Source organism: Microcebus murinus, chromosome 6, assembly GCF_040939455.1.
Source record: "Microcebus murinus isolate Inina chromosome 6, M.murinus_Inina_mat1.0, whole genome shotgun sequence".
NCBI lineage: Eukaryota > Metazoa > Chordata > Mammalia > Primates > Cheirogaleidae > Microcebus > Microcebus murinus.
In genome coordinates, this window is record NC_134109.1 from 6,427,152 (window position 1) to 6,447,158 (window position 20,007).

Consider the following 20,007-nt stretch of genomic DNA (forward strand, 5'->3'; position numbering starts at 1 on the left):
ACAACCTGGCACTTTTTGGTAAGTACAGCACGTTTCCACTTTTAACCACTTCGGTACGAGCGTCGACTATAGTCAACGGCCGCAGATGAAGGCACACAGCCGAGCGTCGACTTTAGCGTTAATAACAAAACTTCTACAACAGTACTCCAAATCGAGGCAATACAACCCTTGTACTGCATCAGAAAATCTCATGCATTTTAGAGAAAGACATTTTCCAGCACCTTACAATAGTGATAAAACAAAAAGGAAAAATCCCTTAAGAATATGTATTGTGTGCTCAAAAAATAATAAAAGGCGCAGTACCAGATACTGTTGTAAACAATGTACTGTTGGCCTATGTGTAGCCCCATGCTTCGAAATTTGTCATACCAAAGAATAAAATTTATCATAATATTCAAAAACGTGCCTTATTTCTTTATGATATGAATGAAATAAAAGTATAATTTTGAATTGACTTTTCTAATTTTTCATTTATCAAAATAAAATTGTGAATATTTAAAAATAACGTAATGAAAACATATATGTAAATGTTACCTATTCTGATTGACATGACAATTAAAGCTGCCTGTAAAGTAAAACAAGCTGTCAGTGCTTTCAAGCTTTCCTCATCGCACAAGAGCAAGACGGACCCGTCGTCAATGCGCAGCGCACACCACCGTGCGGGCTGTGAGTGCCGCTGTGGGCGAGGCTTCGCGGCCAGTGAGCGCCGCACTGAAGTGGTTAAAAAAAGTTTATGGGAGAAAAGTTCATGCACAAACAGCCCAGTGGCACGGGTGCTGCTGTTGTCCCTGTGATATAGACGGAGACGCCAAAGGTCGAGGCCACTGCCTGGTGCAGGGCTCACCGTCGGAGTTAACTTACACGAAGTCCCTTTCCCGGCCGTGCCCACATCTGCTCAGCCCTGAGTCCACCAGCCCTGCCCACACGTGTTTCTTTGGTTGCCACGGTTTCCAGCCAGGTCACCCCTCAGGGTGATCTGAGTGCTGGATTTTCGTCACCCTCAAATTTCATGTTACTTTGCCCCCAGTTCTAGCCCCGGAGGACATCATTTCCGACACTCACTCTGTGATCTCCCACGCCACATCCTCACCTTGGCTCCACCAATTGCGGAGGCAGGCCTCCCACGTGCCCATAGAGATTCTTACGCAAGCACTTTACAACTTTGCTCTACCTGGGAGGAACAGCCAGGTCCCACGACACCCGGCAAGCGGTGCATGTCTCTCTGTGACACCCGCCACGCTGCCAGCCTTCCTTCCTCTGTGTTACCACAGCTGGTACCCGCCAGACACTCATTCGGCGAGTACTAATGGGGCATGTACCATGGGAAGGCCCCGCGCTAGCGGCCACAGCAGATGCAAAGCCAAATTAAATTTGGAGCGGACAGGAGCACGGTGGTTATAATTACAGACTCTGGGAGATGGGCAGCCTGAGTTCAAATCCCGGCTCCCCCACTCTCGAGCTGTGTGATTCTGCCCAAGTTACTCAGCCTCTCTGAGCCTCAGTTTCCTTGCCTGCAAAGTGGGGATAATACTAACGCCTCCCAGGGTGCAGTGAGGACTAAGCGAGTTAACATTTGTAAGGCCGTCATCGTTTCTGTGGCCCACAGGTAGCACACAGGAGGCACTCGAATGGGACAGATGTGTGTTCAAATCCCAGCTCGGCACTGAGTGGCTGAGTGCAGGTGCCGGGCAAGGTCCCGTCTGCTCCGCTCCACGGCGGGACCAGTGAGGCCACACACTGGGGAGCGTCTGGCCCAAGATCGGGCTCGACTGATGGGGCCCAGATGAGTACTGGCAACCATCAGCGTGTGCCGGGGCTTGAGCCGGGCCCCCTCCCTGTCCTCAGGGCCGTTACGTGAGGTTGGGCAAATTAAGCATGTCGCATGCGGTAGGAGGCTTGCCGCATGGGGAGGGACAGGTCGATCGAAGTCCTCCATTAGCAACGCGACATAAGAATTCAATGTGCAGAAGGCTGAAAGTCATTTCCTTTGAACAGTGACTTTTAAAAACCCCACACGGTGATCCCGACTTCAGAGAATGGTTCCAGGCAGAAGGCCGGTACATTTCGCTCCACACTCTGCGTCATTAAAAGCGGAAATTGTGGCGGTGACGCGGCGACATGGGACACGCTTATGACATAAGGCGAGGGAAATAAGCAGGAGACGCCGCGTCTCGGACTGCTGGTTGGGGCAGCTTTGCTCAGAAACAGGCTGGGTTTGCGAGCAAGGGGACCACGCTGACCTCATCGTCTTTTTCTCGGTTTAACACATTTTCTGTGGCGGTTTTGTTTCTCATACACATTTGGAAGTTTGAGGTTTGGGGGTTTTTCTCCCAAATGGAATGATTGAAGCCCAGTCTCATAGGTCTTGATCCACGAACGTTAGCAGGGACTTTGAGGCGGCTTCCCCAGGCCCTGCCATGAGGACAGTTAAGGCTCAACGTGGCTCAACCTGCAGCCACAGGGTTGGGGACAGTAACCGAGCCTGGGCGTGGCGCAAACCCAGCAGGGCCACCTCTCCACGGAGGCCTGAACTGAGAGGCCGAGCGCCTGGGTCCTTCCCAGCTGCTGGAGGATGCAACGCGAGTGGCCATCGACTCGGGAAAGGAGCTAACAGTCACTGAAGGAGGAACGCTAAGAAGGGGGCCTCCCGGCCCAGGGCTGCCCTCCAGGCTGGCTCAGAGGAGCAACCTGCCAGAGACCCACCAGAGAAGGCAGGTGTGCTGGGCAGGAGGAGGGAGGGCCCCACTGGGGAGAGATGAGCTGGAGCCCAACGGCCCACAGAGCTCACCTGGAGCCCCAGCCCGACTGTCGGCCGCCCACTGTGTGCCCAGCCTGGCTTTAGGAGGGTGGGGCGGGGAGGGGGCTGGAAGCCAGCTCCTGTGCTCACCCCCGATGCCTGCATTAGGGAAGGTAGAGCCCGTTCCTTCCCCTTCCGGCTAGAACCTGGGTCCCACCCTGACTCCTGGCCCAGTGCTTGTTCTGTGACACTTGGGCCGTGTTCCATGACAGCTGAGTATGCTCCAATTTGGAAGAACATGCAAATCACACACCTGGGCAGCATCTTTTCAGCTGCTGGAGCCTCTGTAAGGTCAGACAGCTCTTGACATCCATGCACCTAAAGCAAGGAGGGGGCCTTTGCCCCGCCAAGCACAGGTCTGACCCCAGACCCACCGGCATTGCCATCAGTGAAGCCACAGCCATGTCGACTCGAGTCTCTTTGCAGACCAGAGTCCCCGCAAGTCCATTGTGATGAGGAAGGAGGGAGGGCAGGAATGTGCACTGCACAAGGAGTCCTTGTGAGCACGCCTTCTGCCGCAGGCTGAGCGATTCCCCCCAGAAGCCCCAGTGTGGAATGCATAATTTATGAGGACCCACCTGCGCATATTCATGAGCTCATTGCCTTCCAAGGCCAGTTTCCTGGCCTAATGAGTCACTGCAGGACGGTGTGAGGAGGCCAAGGACCAGCGTGGGGCAGGCCTGGGGTCCTCAAAATGACTGCTAACCTCTGAAACTCAGTTTGAGGACAATACTCCCAGCTGTGCCTGCCTTTGATCAAATGTGGGGAGATCCAAAGGAGGAAGCCTCTGTCCTTAACAGCCAGGCTGCACAGATCGGAGTACATCAGTGGCATTTCAGGGGAAACTGAGGCAGGCCTCCTCCCCGAACCCAGCCTCCCACACATGGTGAGTGGGGCTCCACCTGCTCTGTGTTGGCAGAACTCAGGAATGAGCCCTCCTCGGCCTCTGATGACATAATATCCAGAGCCTCTGGCAGGTTCTTATCCTTTCTGCACCTCAGTCTCTCCCCTCCGTGGGCGGAGGAGGCCATCTCTCCTTTATGGTCCTGGCTTCCGCCAGCTCTAACACACACTTTCCACATTTAAGCACCTCTGAGACTACAGCGTGTCTTCCTTCAGTGTGTCCTGGCTGGTGTCAGGCAAGGGCAGGGTTCTGTTCTTTCTTAGTGGTCCAGAAAATGATATATGTCCTATGTCCTACAGATGCTAGGCTCTAAAAAAATACAGCAATAAGCTACCATTTACTAAGCACCTACTGTATGCCAGGCACCGTGCCCAGCACTTGCAAATAGTGATGCATAGATAATATATGCATCGCCCAGCACAGACGGCTCATAGTAGGTGCTCACTAAACGCAAGTTTCCACCTCTTCTTGTTCCTGGGAAGAAAGAGCTGCCCCCTGCTTTGCAGTTCGTGTAGCTAAGAAGCATATTCATGAAACTCCTTAGGTCCACATTTTATCCAGGGAGCTTCAGCACTGAAGCATTAGATAAGTGCTGGTTTAATTTGGATTTGGGTGGTGGGAGCTTAAAAGTTTTCCCAAACTAGTCACAACCCAATTAAAATGTTACTCATGAAACTCAAGACTGTGATTCATTTAATACTCCATCTGGCATTTCTTGCTTTCAAACAACTCACATATGACTCAACTTTGATTTTGCTTATTAAATGCTAACCAGCACCCTTCCTCATCCCGATGAAAAGTCATTTTTAAAGTGCCACCGCGTGTGAGCGCGTGTGCACACGAGCGTGTATTCACGGGCGCCTCTGCCGCGGGGCATTCATCCGCGAGGGTCCCAGGTGCATGCAAGCAGCACGCCAGAGTGTTCGCGAGGCCAGCTTTGCTGACAAAGGCCTGTGCTGTCACACGGGGCTCTGGTTTGGCTTCACATTCCGCTGTCACTGTCTTGAAGTTGTTAATAATTCCTGAACAGCAGCCCCACAGGTTCATTTTGCACCGGGCCCTGCACATTGCGCAGCTGGTCCTGGGCATACACGCGTGTGACCGCGTGTCCGCGTGGGCATGAGAGCACAGATACCGGTGAGCGTGAGCACGCGTGTAGGCCGTGGCAGGACGTGTGCGGCGGGGACACGGGAAGGCGGCCGTGCGAGGGGACTCGAGAACCCTTGTGAATGTGTCTGAGGGTGCGGGAGACGGCGGGTCTCAAACACGAGGGCCACGGGGGTCACGCCAGGACCCCGAGATTCACACTCCACAGGTCTGGGCCTCAGCAATGTGTCATTTTAATGAGCCCCTCCCCCTCCGGGTGACTGTCGTGCCCGCCAAGGTTTGAGAACTGCTGGCCACAGGTTTTAGGTGCTGAAAGTCAGGCGACGACCCCAGCGTTCTTGAAGGGTGGGCCTAGAGCCCCACACGGCTCAAGGCCACATCCCCGCCCGCTCTGTGGGCCGAAGGCCAGGTTTCCCAGAGCCCACCGGGGGACTGCTGAGCTGCTAACCGCAGGGAGCCCCAGCCAGCCGCCTCTCTCGCCTGGGCCTGGGCCTCCCGCCAGGCTGTGACTCACAGGAGCAGGCCAGGGTGGCAGGACACAGTGGCCGTCCTCTGCCTCCCGCCTCCCTGCAGCAGCAGCAGGGCAGGGCCAGGGCTGACGTCACTGAGGGGCCACCCCGAGTCACGCAGTGAGGGGCCTCGTTGCACCCTCCCCGGATGCCCAGCACACACCGGCCTCTGGAGCCCTCACCAGCCTGCGCAGCTCCACTCCCCGGCTCCTTGTCACCGGAAGCCGTCCCCTTGCTGAGCCCATACTAGCAGGGGGAGGGGCAGGTGCAGGTGCAGGAGTCAGACTCTGCCACTTGCCAGTGGGTGACCCTGGGCAGTTACTTGAGCTCTCTGAGCCTCAGTTTCCTCATCTGTGCTGACCTCTGGCCTGGGGTGGGACTCCTTCAGGCCACACCTCCTTCGGCGGCTCCTGCGTGGTCCTCACACACACCAGGTGCCAAACTCTGTCCCCACCCCCGCCCCTTGGGGGTCGGCAGTGGAGCCACCTGTCGGCCTCAGTGTGGATTAGAATCGGAGTCCTGCAAGCTTTGGGGGGCCAGGAGAGGTGCCGTTTCCCAAGAGGGCCAGTGGCCCCAGGACAGGGAAGAGGGTGGCCCAGCCAGTCCATGGCCAGGACCAGAACAGATGTCCCCTGCTGCCTGCCCTCCAGGGCTGCCACCGCCAAGTACCTATAGTGCACCAGGCATGTCACAGGCTGGAGCCCCCAAAACCACCGGGAGAGGTGGATGAGGATGTCACCAACAAGGGGCTGAGGGCTGAGAGAGGTTAGGTGACCTGCCCAAGGACACACAGCTTGTGGGACCTGAGCTTTAAGCTTCACAGTGACACTGACACAGAGACGACCTGACTCTCCGCAGCGTAGGCCCAGCCCCCCTCCACGTCCCCTCCCCGGCCCGAGCCCTCTGGGCCTCCGGGATCCCTCTGCTGTCCAAGGCTGCCCGTCCTCCGAGGCTCGTCCCACCCCGCTCGTGTGGCTGGGGGCACAGTGCCAGCCGCTCTATTATTCATGCCTCCCTTCGGTTGCCAGCGGGGACCGGGCACGGAGCCCCGGCTTCGCCAGGAAAGATAAGGCCCAACACCTGACTTGTCTTCTCCTGCGTTCCATCTCCAGTTCCCGAAAGAACACAAAGGCCTGTTGTTCCCGGCCCGTGCGGGAAGCCCGGCCTCTTTCTCATGAAAGGAAGATAAACCATTTATTAGCGGGATTACGGCCAGTTAGATTTACAGCTTTTCCTCGGCCACCTGTCCCCTGCTGTAACCCCGCATGGGCCGGGAGGCAGCTGCCTGCTGTCTCTGGGGTCGCAGGGGCAGGGGAGGCGGCAGCTCTGCCGAGCCCCTCCCACGTGCGAGCCTTCACACCCATGGCCTGGAAGAGTCTGGGCTTCGTGGGCTGGGCACCCCTCACCCCGTGTCACAGGCGGGAAAACTGAGGCTCAGCGAGTCCACGCGCCGTGCTCGGATCACACAGCTGGTAGACGGCCCTGCCAGCACTCTCTGCCCCGCGCCGGGATGCCACGCTGACTCATTTGTCCTCAAAACAAGACTCAGAAGCAGTGCGTGCGTGCGTGCGAACCCGGCCGCCCACGCTCCTGTCTCCAACTTCACGGTCAAGTCGAGCAGAAGTCGAAAGCAGAGAGCCAGGATTCAAGAGCACCAACGGGAGCCCTGGACGGTCCGTGTGCCTTGCCCCTTCCTCCCCCTTCCGCCGGGGTCGAGCCAAGTCACAGCCCCACCCAGAGGTCTGTCGGAGCCCCCTGCGCCCGAGGGGATGCCCACGACCCCAAGTGCTTGTGCACTGCCATGGCGGAAAAGCGGGGACAGGGGAGGCAGCTTTCCAGGCTGGGGTGTAGGGCCCCTCCTCACCCTGGCAGCCCCTGCCAAGCTGCTGACGCCTGCTTCCTGCCGCAGGATTAAGGTGATGTCACTAGAAGCAGCTTAGTGCTTGGACAAATAAGCATCTTTGGAAGGTTGGCGCTCCAGGGATGCTGGACACGAGCAAGGCATGGCGCTGTGTCCTCCCACCCCAGAGCTGAGGCACTTTGGGGATCAGCAGCCGCAGCTCTCCCCATTTCACAGGTCAGGAAACTGAGGCCCAGAGAGGGGAAGAATTTATCCAGGGGCCCCCAGTGATGCAGCAGCAGAGCCAAGGGGGGTCTTAGAGCTGGGCTGGCGGCACTTGCTGGAAAGCCCTCTGGCTTTGCCACCGAGCAGCCCTGCAGGGGCCTCCATGGCCCAGCAGGAGTGTGGTACCCCAGCCCCGCGAGCCTCAGCTTCCCCGTCTGCACAGTGGGAGCGATGATAGCAGCTAGCAGGGGGCTGTGGGGAAGGGAAGACAGGAGAGAGTTTGCAAGGGCCTCGCAGCTGGCGCCGTACCCTAAGTGCTTGGGGAACAACGGCTAGCGGCGTCAGAGACGTAACAAGCCCACTGCTGAGCACCTACTGTGTGCCGGGTGCGGGGGGTGGAGACCACCCGGACGCAGGCCCCGCGCTCAGAGTCCATGCTCTCCTGGGCAACACGCAGACGCGGCTGCTGCCCCACGGCGGGGCCTCCCTGCCGGGGAAGAGCCGGGGAGGGAAGGAGGGCTTTGCTGGGGACCGCTGCTGGCGAGGGAATGCCATCCGCCTCGGCTGCCCTTAGGGCGTGTGGGGGGGGCTGCCAGTGCTGGGCAGGGGGCCAGAGGGGCCCACGGGGGTCAGTTTGGCCACCCCGGGAGGGCTGGCGTGTGCCAGGCCAAGGTGCTCAGACTTAGCTTCGGTGGAGAGCTCTCGCTGAGGGGTCCCACTGGTCCCCCGGGCCACTGGGCTGAGATGAAATGCCCCTTGGAAAAGCAGGTGATGGGGACATCGAGGCATCAACACCAGGTGTCTTTGCGGGACCCCTCCACGTGTGCTGTGCTCACGATGCCGACGTCTCTGCTTCCTTCTCACGGTCATCCTGAGGTGGGCCTTGAATTACAAATAGGGAAACTAAGGCTGGGCCAGGTGCAGTCACTTGCCCATGAAGGGCAGCGCAGGGAGTCAAAGCCAGCTGTCCCTTCATTGCATCCCTCCCCTGCCGTCCGGCTTCCTGGGGTGTTTCTCCCGTTACCCACACATTGCAGGGCTTATTTCCTTACTCAGGCTTCACTATTTCAAAAAACTGCCGTTTCAAAATGTGCATTTTTTTTTTTTTTGAGACAGAGTCTCACTCTGCTGCCTGGGCTAGAGTGCCGTGGCGTCAGCCTAGCTCACAGCAACCTCAAACTCCTGGGCTCTAGTGATCCTCCTGCCTCAGCCTCCCGAGTAGCTGGGGCTACAGGCACAAGCCACCATGCCCGGCTAATTTTTTCTCTATATTTTTAGTTGGCCAATTAATTTCTTTCTAATTTTAGTAGAGACGGGGGTCTTGTTCTTGCTCAGGCTGATTTCAAACTCTTGGCCTTGAGCGATCATCCCGCCTCGTCCACCCAGAGAGCTAGGATTACAGGCGTGAGCCACCGCGCCTGGCCTAAAGTGTGCATTTTTTAATGTATATTTTTCAATGGCAGCAGCTGCTGTTCCTCCTGGAGTCAGCGCCCCACCATGCACCCTCTCCCACTGACCCTGTTTTCTCAGGGCTCTAAATCACTTCCTTAAAGAGGGCCAGGAGCCAAGGGGGGAGAGAACTGCCCTTGGCGAGCCGCAGGTCGCCAGCCGGAGGCGTCAGGCTCTGGGGCCCCGAGGAAGCCTCTGAGCAGCTGAGCCGCCACAGGGCCTGCCCGGGGATGCGCTCCTCCTCCCAGACAGGCACTGTGGCAGGCAGCCCTTCCCCACCAGTGGGGCCAGGACACTTGCCGCTGCCCGGGAGAGGGCCCCGGCCTGACCCTCTGTCGGGAGGTGCTGGGGTGAAGGGCCGGGTCGGGGGAGATTTAGTTGTCCATAAGGAGCAGTGTCCGGGGTATACCCCACCCACACTGAGCAACCACTGGCATTTACCTGACCTTGAATTGAGCAGGACGTCCTGCGTCCTACCCGGCAACCCTGCTGTCCGCAAACGCGTGTGCGCCTGGACCGTGTTGATGCGTGTGGGACCGTGGGCGTGTGTCATCGTCGCCAGACCTTGCCGTGGGGGAATCCAGTGACCAGGACTTGGGATGTCGAGTGTCTTCGTGGGCACACGGGAAGGGTGCTGCCCCTCCTGGGGGCTGCGCTGTCTCAAGGCAAAGAACTCAGAGCCCCCAGGCGCGTGTGAGCCAGAGGCCCAGCTGATGGCATTTCACACATCAGCCGCCGCTCCGTGGGTTGGTTGACAGTGTCCCTGGAGTGGCAGTGTCTGGGACGCTGTGATTAATGGCTCCGGCATGCGCTGGCAAGAGGCTTTGGGTTTGATTTCTCTTCTCTTTGGATGCTCAGAACTGCTGGAAGCGAACATTCCCACCTGCTGCCGCTCGCCTGTAAAACCCAGACGAGGTCCTGCCGCCCTCTGCCCCCAACCCTCCCACGGCTCTGGTCTCACGCGAGCTCAACACCCACGTCCCTCTCGGGCCGCGGAAAGGCCTCGGCGATCTTCCCAGCACCCCCCGTCTGAGCTCCTCTTCCAGCCACTCCCCGTTCGCTCTGCCCACGCTGACCTGGCCGGTGTGTTCTGGGAGGACCGGGCACCCCCACCGCAGGGCCTGCACCTGCCGCCTCTCGGCCAGGAACACCCTCCCTCGGGTGCTCCCTGGCTCGGCCCTTCATGTCCCCGAGCTCCTTCCCAGGTATGGCCTTCTCAGAGAGACGCCCCAGCCCCTCTCCGTACCACCGTTCTGACTCCCCTCCCCGGTTCACGATCCTCCACCCTCATCAGCCTCACCACCACCAGCTGTCCAGAAAACGTTTGTTGAATGGCTGATTGACCTTGTGCTGCTGCTGACTCCGCTTCTGTGCCTGGTCCACCCAGGACCCTCCACACAGCGGCCCCTCGTTACTTCCCACTCGTCCCTCGAGACCCAGCTCGGGGGCCGGGAGCCTCCCCCGCCCCTCCCCGTGACTGCCGCGGCACAGCGCACCGCACAGAGCTGGGCTCTCGCTGTCCGCCTGCTCATCTGTCTCCCCGTCTGCCGAGAGCTCCTGTGGCGCGTTGGGACAGACTGTCCTCTCCACCCCGGGACCCAGCAGTGGCCTGGCCCGCAGGGGGGTGCTCAGGGCATGATTGGCAGTTAAGCAGACGATCGCTTGGAGAGTGTCTCTGTTTTCTTTTTCCTCTTCACGGAGCGGGCTCTGCACAGCGGGAGGTCCTTAGAGACACCTGCTCCAGCCAGTCCATTTCACAGATGGGCTAACTGAGGCCTGGAGGACGGACGGTACGAGAGCTAACACCCGTGGAACGTCGTCTCAGAGCCAGGCCCTGGCATCTGAGCAGGTGACCCCCCAGGTCACCCCATCCTTCCTTCGGGGGCAGGGGCCACGGCCCTGAACCGAGGGACACTCAGGTTAGACTGAGTCCATCTGCAGACAGCAGCCTGAGCACGCAGGTTTCACAGAAAGATGAGAAGGGTTCCTAAATCCAAACCTTCCCTTTACGCACCAAGAGAAAAGGCCGGAGCGCTGAGTCCCAGCGTGAGAGGGTGCAGGGCGCGGCCGCCCCAGGTAGGGGGCACCCCTCCGGCCAGAGAGGAGAGTGGCCGTGGAGGTGCCCGGGAGGGCGGGGGACGGCAGGTGGCCACAGGCGAGGAGGTGGCAGCTCCCCGGGCAGCAAAGCCTCCTTGAGGAGATCTGAGACCTTCCAGCCGTTCCCCCCGTCCCCGGCCAGAGCCCAGAGGCTTCTCTGAGCGACCCCGTGTTGGAACCTGCAGACGGCGGCCTCGCAGATACAGGCACTGACCCCAGGCCCCGAGAATGTCACCCCACAGGGAAAAGGGTCTTTGCAGACGCCACTGAGTTGCCATTCTGAGACGGAGAGTGTCCCGAGTCCTGCAGGCGAGCGCCCGATGCAGTCGCAAACGCCCGTCAGAGAGAGAGAGGGGCAGATGGCTGGGCGGGCACAGGAGAGGGACGGAGACCTCACAGGCGGGGAGCGGGGCCCAGGGCTGCGGCAGCTGGAAGAGGCAGAAGGAGCACAGCCCCGCAGACACCCTGGATGTGGCTCAGTGACATTCATTTCAGACGTCAGGGCTGCGGAGCTGTGAGAAATGCATTCCTGTTGCAATAAGCCGCCCAGTCCGCCGTGGCTTGTGACAGCAGAGCCGGAAACGAGTGCAGCTCCACGGCCACCGTGCGCAGGAGTGAGAGGCGTGGGCCGGGAGGAGAGAGGCCCTGAGGTGGAGACACCTGGGCCTGGGGACATTCCAGAGATGCCGACTGCATTCCAGAGATGCCCCCAGGATGGGCTGCATGGAGGGTCCTGGGCGACCCTACACAGAGCAGAGGTAACAGCAGCGTGCGGTCAGTTGGTCACTCAACAAACATCTGATTAGCTGCAGACAGAGGGCACAGTTCCTGCCCCCGGGGCACTGACACTCAGAGGCAGGAGAGGTGTCCCAGGGACTATGGACAGAATAAGGCTGGCTTCCCCTGGCGCCCCAGCCTGCCTCCCTCTCTGCTTCACGGCTTTCTCCTGGGAGCCTCTCTCAGCAAGCCACGTCCACAGAAGAGAAGCTCTGCCTTTAGGGGACTTGGCCTGAAATAAGCACCCACCGCCGTCCCCCCAACTCTGCCCCGGAACACAGGTGCTACTTCATTCATGCGGAGCAACCACCCTGTAAGGTCTCGTAGGGCTCATTTTCCACTGGAGAAGACAAAGGCCCAGAGAGGTTATATGACTTGCAAAGATCACACAGCAGCGGGTGGCAGAGCTGAAATGCCAATGTCAATCTGCCTGATGCCTCAGTCACACCTTGCTCCCTGATTTTCTGCCTGTGGCCCCAAGTGGCCAGAGACACAGTGGCAGGACCAGGGAAGAGCCTGGGACTCCAGCCTGCCCCCGCACGCTGCCAGCACCTGGCTCCTGGAGTCGCTCATTGGATGTGACCTGCTTTTCCCGGGTCGTAGACTCAGCGGAACATCCAGCGGCCGCCAGGAGAGCTTCTCGCTTCTCCTGCCGGGTCCATGACAGACGCTGATCGCGCCCTTTGGGGCGGCCTGGCAAGACGCTTCCACGGGTGGCTTTATTTCCACTGGTGACAAGCTGATTGCGGTTGTCCCCTCTCACCTGGCTCCTGGCTGGGGTCACAGCTACACACAGGCCCGGCCACGGCACCTCCACAGGCCGGGGCCTGCCCCAGCCCGGCAGAGCGTCCACGCTGGGGAAGACTGCGCCAGTGACCTTCCTAACCATGCCTGTCCCCTTCTAAATGGGTTTGGAATTCCCAGAAACAACCATGTCCCTTCCTCCCACCAGCTTTCAGATGAGGGACCCCAACCCCAGCCGGCAGCTTCAAGCAGCTAATGTCCCTGGGCGACCACTCTGTGCCGGGCCCCTGGCGTGGTCCCGCTGAGCCCTCGCCACAGCGTATCCCCATTTCACAGATGAGGAAACTGAGGCTTAAGGTCGGCATGTGGAAGGACGCTCAGCACCATTAGTTACCAGGGAAATGCAAATCAAAACCACAAGGTACCACTTCACGCCCGCCAGGATGGCTGGGATCAAAGAGGCAGTAAGTGGAGTTGAGGGGAGAGGGGGAATCGGAACCCACGGGCACTGCTGGCGGGATGGCAAACAGTGCGGCCACTGTGGAAAACGGCCCGGCGGTCCCCAGAAAGGCTCAGTGCAGAGTGACCACGTGACCCGGCAGTGCCTCTCCCAGGTGTACACCAAGGGACACGAAAACATGTTCACACGGAGATTTGTGCACTCGTGTTCCCAGAAGCATTATTCACAGCAGCAGAAATAACTCGAGTATCCATGAACTGATGAACGGCCCAACGCAATGTGGTCTGTCCGTACAGCAGAGTGCCATTCCCAATCAAAGGAGCGAGGCACTGACACAGGCCACCGCGTGGCTGAGCCTGCAATGTCACCGTGAGTGAAAAGAAGCCACGCACAAAAGGCCACACAGTATATGATTCCACTCCTATGAAATGTCCAGAGCAGGCAGATTTATAGAAACAGAAAGTAGATTGGTGGTTACCAGGGGACTGGGAGGAGGAGGAACGGAGGGGGTGGCTGCTAACAGGTGCGGGGTTTCTCTTTGGGGTGATGAAAATGTGCTAAAATTGGTTATGGTGATGGCTGCGCAGCTCTGTGAATATACCAGCAACCACTGAATATACACTTTTATTTATTTATTCTTTATTTAGAGACAGCATCTTGCTCTGTCGCCCAGGCTAGAGTGCAGTGTCATCATCGTAGCTCACTGCAACCTCCAACTCCTGGGCTTGAGCGATCCTCCTGCCTCAGCCTCCCGAGTAGCTGGGACTACAGGAGTCACCACCACGTCTGGCTAAGTTTTCTATTTTTTGTAGAGACGGGGTCTCACTCTTGCTTAGGGCTGGTCTCGAACTCCTGAGCTCAAGCGATTCTGCCCCTTCCGCCTCCCAGTGAATGCACACTTTTAAGCGGGCAAATTAGATGATACATTTCAATAAAGCAGTTACCGAAACCAAGAAACGGCACCTGTGGTGTCTGCACAGGACTCTGCAGAGCCTGCAGCCCTGACCGTCCTGGCCATTCCCTTCGCCCTCCCATCGGGACCTCGGAGGAACCGAGCACGACTTTCCTGGCTGCCTGCCGCCCCCAGTTCCCGCAGCCTCAGGCAGGCTTGGGACCCCAGGGCCCCACGTGCTCAGAGCAGGCGGACCTGGGGCTGCCGACAGGGGCTGTCCGGGGGCAGCGACGCCGTCCCTGCTGCAGGCTCTCCTTGTTGCCCTGGGGCTAAGGCCACCGGGACAGATCCCACAGGGCCCCAGGAAATCCTGGCTGCGGCCACACTGCTGCCCGAGTGAATTCCTGCTTGGCACCGAGCGGGGCTCCTCCCGGCTCCCCGGACACGCAAAATCTCACGGACCTCACAGCCGTCGGCCCTAATGACACCTGTTCACGGCACCTCGCCCCTGGTTGTTTGGTCGTTGCTAAGGCTCACCTCTCTCATAACAGCCTCGACTTTTCAAGATGGAAAGAAAAAGAAAGGCAGTCCATGAGGGGCGGCTTTGGGTTTTGTTTTGCTTTTGCTCCTGCAGGTCTCACACTCCTGACTCAGCCGAGTGCCCGAGTGAGATGGAGGCCCCTTCTCTATGCATCGCTGTCCCTTCAGGGGACCCCCCGTGGCCCGGTCCCGCCCTGAGCAGCACCGAGTCCTGCATGCAGTCACTGGCCTTTTGGTGAGGTGCGGGCAGCCCTCGCCGACGGGCGGGACAGCCTGGAGGAGACGCTGAGGTCCCTGCCAGAGCAGGGCCTGAATAATTGCAGCTGTGCTTTCAGCTCCTCGTGGCGGTGCTCGCCCCAGGCCCGGGCCCGAGCAGAGCGGGGCGGTCAGCTGTCACACAGGAGAACAGCACCAGGCCACATGCTGCCTCCCAGCCCTGGCACCGCTGGCATCTCGCAGAACCTCCTCTTGCTCCTGAGGGTCTCGGGGAAAGCTGACCATGCCCTGCCACCACTGAGCCAGAGTGACCCAGCCGTGCCCAGCCCCACCCCAGGGCCGGGGGCACCAGGCCGTCTCCCAGTGCCCCTGTGTCCCAGGACCACTCCCAGCCCCTCCTGCCCTATCCCAGCACGGCCGGGCCTGAATCCAGAGAACGGACAACCGCGGCCCCCTCCTGGGAGTGCAGCACAACCTCCCTGGGGACCGGGATGCCAGGGCAAGGAGAGCGGCCACCGTGAGGTCTAGGGGGCAGGAAGCCAGGCTGCCTCTGGGTCCGGATGCCCGGAGGAACTGAGTGACCTGTGGGGGGCCCTCAGTGTCCTCAGGCCCCTCCCTTGGAAAAGCACCCTGAGTTCAGGCCGTGAGAGGCACTTGGAGAGCAAGGTGCTTGGGGCCTTTTGGGGACCCTAGGGAGCTGCCGGCCCTCCCTCTCTTGGGGACACCTCCAGAAGCTACAGAGCATGGAGGGAGGTGACGAAGATAAGGTAAGAAACCCCCCCCAAAAAAAAGGCGCCAAAAGGGCAGCCACTTCTCCTGTATGAACAAGTGACTGCGGCCCAGAGGGCGATGGGATTGGCGAAGTTTATGCAGGAGGAGACAGAGGGTCACTCTGCGGGCTGGGCACTTACTCAGGTTAGAGGTCCGTCCTTACCAGACCCTCCACGGCAGGGCAAATGCCCACCTGTTACCATCACCGAAGCTCAGAGAGGTTAAGTAACTTGCCCAAGGCCACAGAGCCAGGGAGCGGTAGAGTGCGGATTCGAACCCTGGGCTCTGATTGACCTGCGTTCCGTGCCCTGCTGAGAACACAAGGGCTTATTCTTCCATGCTTGGAGCCGTAAAGCTGCTTTGCTGGAAGCTTTCCCAAGCCCGGGGGGAACAGACAGCACAGAGGCCTGGATTCTCTTCCTGCAGATTCTGCCAAGGCGGGAGGTGGGTGTACCGCAAGGTCAAAGGCAGGAAAAGACAATCAACAGGCCCAGGATGTGTGGAGCCAGCACCTTCCGGGCCCCTCTGCTCCAGGCAGGTGACAGCCACTCACAGATCCTATCTCCAGCCCCAGCGAGGGTCAGGGCAAGCCCCCCATCATACAGATGAAGAAACTGAGGCTGCCGGGGGAAGTGACCCATCCAGAGCTCCCCAGCACCCCAGGGGCAGAGCCAAGCCTAGAGTGCGGGAACCGTACAGGAAGCCTCGGCCGGCCAGGGCGTGCGGGCCAGCAGCTCTCGGTCAGGCGAGTTCCTGCTATAAATACGATGCTGACTCCCGGTAACCTTAGCCTCCGGGCTCCCCGCTCGGGCTCGGGGCCATAAATCCAGGAGCCGCAGCCTCCTGTTGCGCTCCTGCTCTGCAGAGTTTTCCTGACACCTTAACAAGGCGCCACACTTTTTTTACAGGCTCCGAGTTACTGGAGGCAACGTTGAGCTGCCGTCTCTGCAGAGAGGAGGGCTGCTTCTGCAGACGACAGCCCACGGGCCTCGGGGTGCAGGGCGGGAGTTCCCGAAAGAGGGAGCTGACCCGGGTTCTGTGCTAACAGGGCTCGGGGAGCTGGGTTCGAATCCCTGCCCTGCTGTTTACCAGCTGGGTGGCTTTGGGCACGTCCGTTTGCCTCTCTGAGCCTTGGTGTTTGCTTATACAGGGGAGCTGAGGGCGCCCACCTCCAGGGAATAGACAGAACAGCGTGTCCAAGATGTCCAGGACACAGCGGATAATTTGGCCTCTTCATTTCCCCGTCTGGGACATCTTCTCTATTGGTTGAATAACAGTAACAACAGCTATCACTGCTAACACTAAGCCTGGCATTGCTTTAAGTGAGTTACAAGCTCTTAGTCATAGAATCCTAATCGAAACCTGAAGAGTTAATGTCCTGTTATTGACTCCATTTGACGGATAAGGAAACTGAGGCACTGTTCCCTTGCATAATCTGCCCTAGGTCGTGAGGGGAGAGCTGAGGATGTCACCACTGTTGACACAGGCTCAGGGACTGGTTACCGGAAACAGGCGGAAATATCTTACAGCGGTGCCCTTGGCCCAACCACTGCTGCGGCACAGGAGCCCAGAGAGGCGTGGACTTCGGGCACGCTCCAGGAGCCCTTCTTGGCTGGGGCATCCCGCCCACCCCACAATAAACATACCCCCCTGCACCCAGGCGCTGTCTTCACGCCTGCCGCCCATGCTCAAGCTCAAGCTCACGTATCAAAGATGAAGGGCCACCACCACATGGTCCACTATAGACAGGGAAACCAAGCCCAGAGCCTGCCCAGGGTCACCTGCCCGGCCCGCAGACAGACCAGGACGGCCCCGCCTCCCAGCCCAAACGGGCTGGCCTGTCCTAACAGGGAAGGGACAGGGAGCCCGCATCTGCCCCCGGCCCCCAGAATGCGCACACACATGCATGCTCAGCACCCGTTCCTTTGCCCCGAAGGGCTAAATATTGTCCTGGCCTTCCTGAAATACCCATCTCCATGCGGGTAGCTTTACAAGCTGCTAAAACCAGGGCTGTGTCCCTAGTGGAGGGGGAGAGCTATTCCGGGTTCGCGTCAGGTGTGGGGCAGGGCCAGCCAGAAAGGGCCGTCTGCTGGCTCCCCGGCTGCGGCCACGGCGGGCAATTCCTGGCCGCCGGCGAGACTGGCAGCGGCGCAAGAGGGCGAGGTCAGGTCATTTAGTCAGTGCCCCCTCCCCAACTCTCTCTCTCTCTCTCCGATCTGACCCAGCGGGGCCCAGGCGCTGGACTGTCCCCCAGACGCCATGCAGGGTGCTGTCACCCACAGCCCACCCCTGTACCCCTGGGGCAGCTTGACGTGCCCCGAGAGTCTCCAAGGCGGGGTTTTGTGGATGAGGAATCCACGGGCCAGAGACGACTGACGGCGCAAAGGAGGCCAGACCTGGATGCGCAGGCTGCGTGTCCCTCGGGGCGCCTGCCCAGGGTGTCTCACTGCTGCCACACGGGACCACTGGGCGCTCACTGGCGCTCACCAGGCACTGGCAGCCACTATGATACATTGTTGCGTTTAGTTTTCATGGGAGCCACCGGGCAGGGTACCACGCCACCGTCTCCACTTCCACCTGGGGACTCTGAGGCTCAGAGAAGCCAAGCCACCTGCCCAAGGTCCCCCAACCCGGGAGTGAAAGAATCAGAATTTGAACCAGGGCAGCCTGACTCCAGAGTCCCGACGCAGCCCCGGGATTAGGCTGTCCCCAGCCCCCACCCTGCCAAGGCTGGCTCGGGGGGCTGGCCACGCCGGACCTGGTTCTTGAACTGGAAGGAGCTGGGGCACCAGCCAGGGGCACTGGCCGCCGGTGCCCACCACGGCCTCTTGCCTTGGGCAGGGCAGAGGGCAGGCGGGCAACCCCCAAAACCTGACACCCCCCCCTCCGCCTGCCTGCGACCCTGGCCATTTCCAGCCTAGAGCCTTTGGGGACCCACAGAGGGCCTGCCTCGCATGCTGGCGGACTGGGGGCTCAGGACCACTGGGGCGTCTCCAACTCCTGGGGAATCAGACGGAAGCTGTGTGCTCTCCCCAAATAAATGCGCACGTGGTGTCGGGGCCCATGGCACCCTGAGTCCACCCAGGGGTCCAGCCGCAGCCTATGTCCCGTCACCCTGCGGGTCAGTTCCGCCCTCGCTGCTGCCAGCCGGGAAGGGCTTGAGCAGCAGGGCAGCCTCCTGCCCCGGCCCACCGGGAACGGGGTGCGGCAGAGCCGAGCTCTGACAGTCAAGCTCCCGTGTCCAGGGGCACAGCCCCCAGGAGTCAGGCCGGGGAAGGGGCCAGCTTCACAGCTGCCTGCAGCCTGGGGGGCCCCCAGCACCCTCGGCGACGGGCGGCCCTGGCTGTGCAACCGGAGCCCCGGCGGGTAAATATAGCGCTGCCACTCACCGGCCGAGGGGCCCTCGCCGTCCGACATGGTGTGGGAGATGGGCAGCCGGCTGGCCACCAGCCTGCAGGGGCACTCAGAGCCCTCGGTGGCTGACACCCACCCAGCAGGGCTTGAGGCTGCTCCGTGTCCAGCCCCCAGGCAGCGTCCGCCCCGGCCGCCCGGCCACCCCCCTCCACACTGGGCTGGGCAGATGAGAACGTGCTCGGTGCCAGGGGCCCGTGCGATTGGCGGATAAATCCGGGCCCTGCCCTCCCCTGCCCGGCCTCTCCCGGGCGGCCCGGAGTGTCGCTTGAGAAGCTGCAGCACCCTGGGTGCCCCCTCCCTCCCAGGAACGGCCACCCAGCCAGGGGGCACTTGGGGGCATTCGGGGAAGGAGAATAACCAGGGACGCCACCGCCGGGCACAGGCCTGGGACCGGGAGCCGCGCGGATCGCGGCCACACTTGCCGCCCCGCTCTGCTCTCCGGAGCTGCCCCGGCCACTGTGTCCGTGTCACAGCAGGGGCTAAGTGTCCCACCCAAGGCCACCCGGCGAGTCAGGGGTGTGACTGGGATCTGGAGCCGGGCTGTCTGTCTCCACGGCTACAGGAAGGCACGACCCTTGCCTTGGATTGTTTGGCTGAGAGCAGCCAACGCCTCTGGGCGCCTACTGGGTGCTAACTGCCCGTAGGTGCTGGGGGCCGGCGTGGGGTGGAGGCGGCTCCCCGGAGCCATGTGACCCTGCGCTGGGCACAGAGCAGATGCGCTGAGAATACTGGTCGGGAGAACAAACACTCCAGTAAGCACTCAGTATGCTCTTGCTGTGTGCTTGGCTAAGATCCAACCCAGCCCCTCTCCTGGGTCCCCACAAGGTGAAGGGCAGGTCCAGCCAAGGGCCAGAGTTCCCAGAGGCATCACCCAAGGGAGAGGCTCTGCTCCCTGTCCCTCCACCCCCACCAGGCTCGAAGTCTACCCAGTTCTGTATGCAGAGTACAGCGGAAGTGAAATGGCTTAGAGAGAAGGGACAGAAAGCCCAGCCAGAGAAATCTAGGAGGGCTTCCTGGAGGAGCTGGCATTTGGGTTACCTTTAAGGGACAAGAAAGTTTTTTCAAGAGAGGAAAGGACACTCCAGGAGGAGGGACCGGCAGGTTCAAAGGCGGGACAGCCCAGCTGGAGAGTGGCGGGGGTCCCTGGCAGAGGCTGGAGGTGGTGCAACCCTGAGGAGAGAAGAAGGCTGATGCCAGTGGAAGGGAGGCAGCCAGGGCTGGGGAAGTCAGAGGTTTCCTGGAGGAGGGGCAGATGTCAGTGCGGG

The 20,007-nt window shown here is 60.2% G+C and overlaps 1 protein-coding gene across 1 annotated transcript in view; it reads right to left on the bottom strand.

Moving 5' to 3' along the window:
- The window catches only part of EML1 (EMAP like 1), a 174,191-nt gene extending 155,330 nt beyond the window's left edge, over positions 1-18,861 (bottom strand). The window contains exon 1 of the mRNA XM_012747101.3: positions 18,718-18,861. Coding sequence (XP_012602555.1) covers positions 18,718-18,745 — 28 coding nt within the window. The 5' untranslated portion in view covers positions 18,746-18,861. The remainder of the gene's footprint in view (positions 1-18,717) is intronic.
- Positions 18,862-20,007: the final 1,146 nt, after the last annotated feature.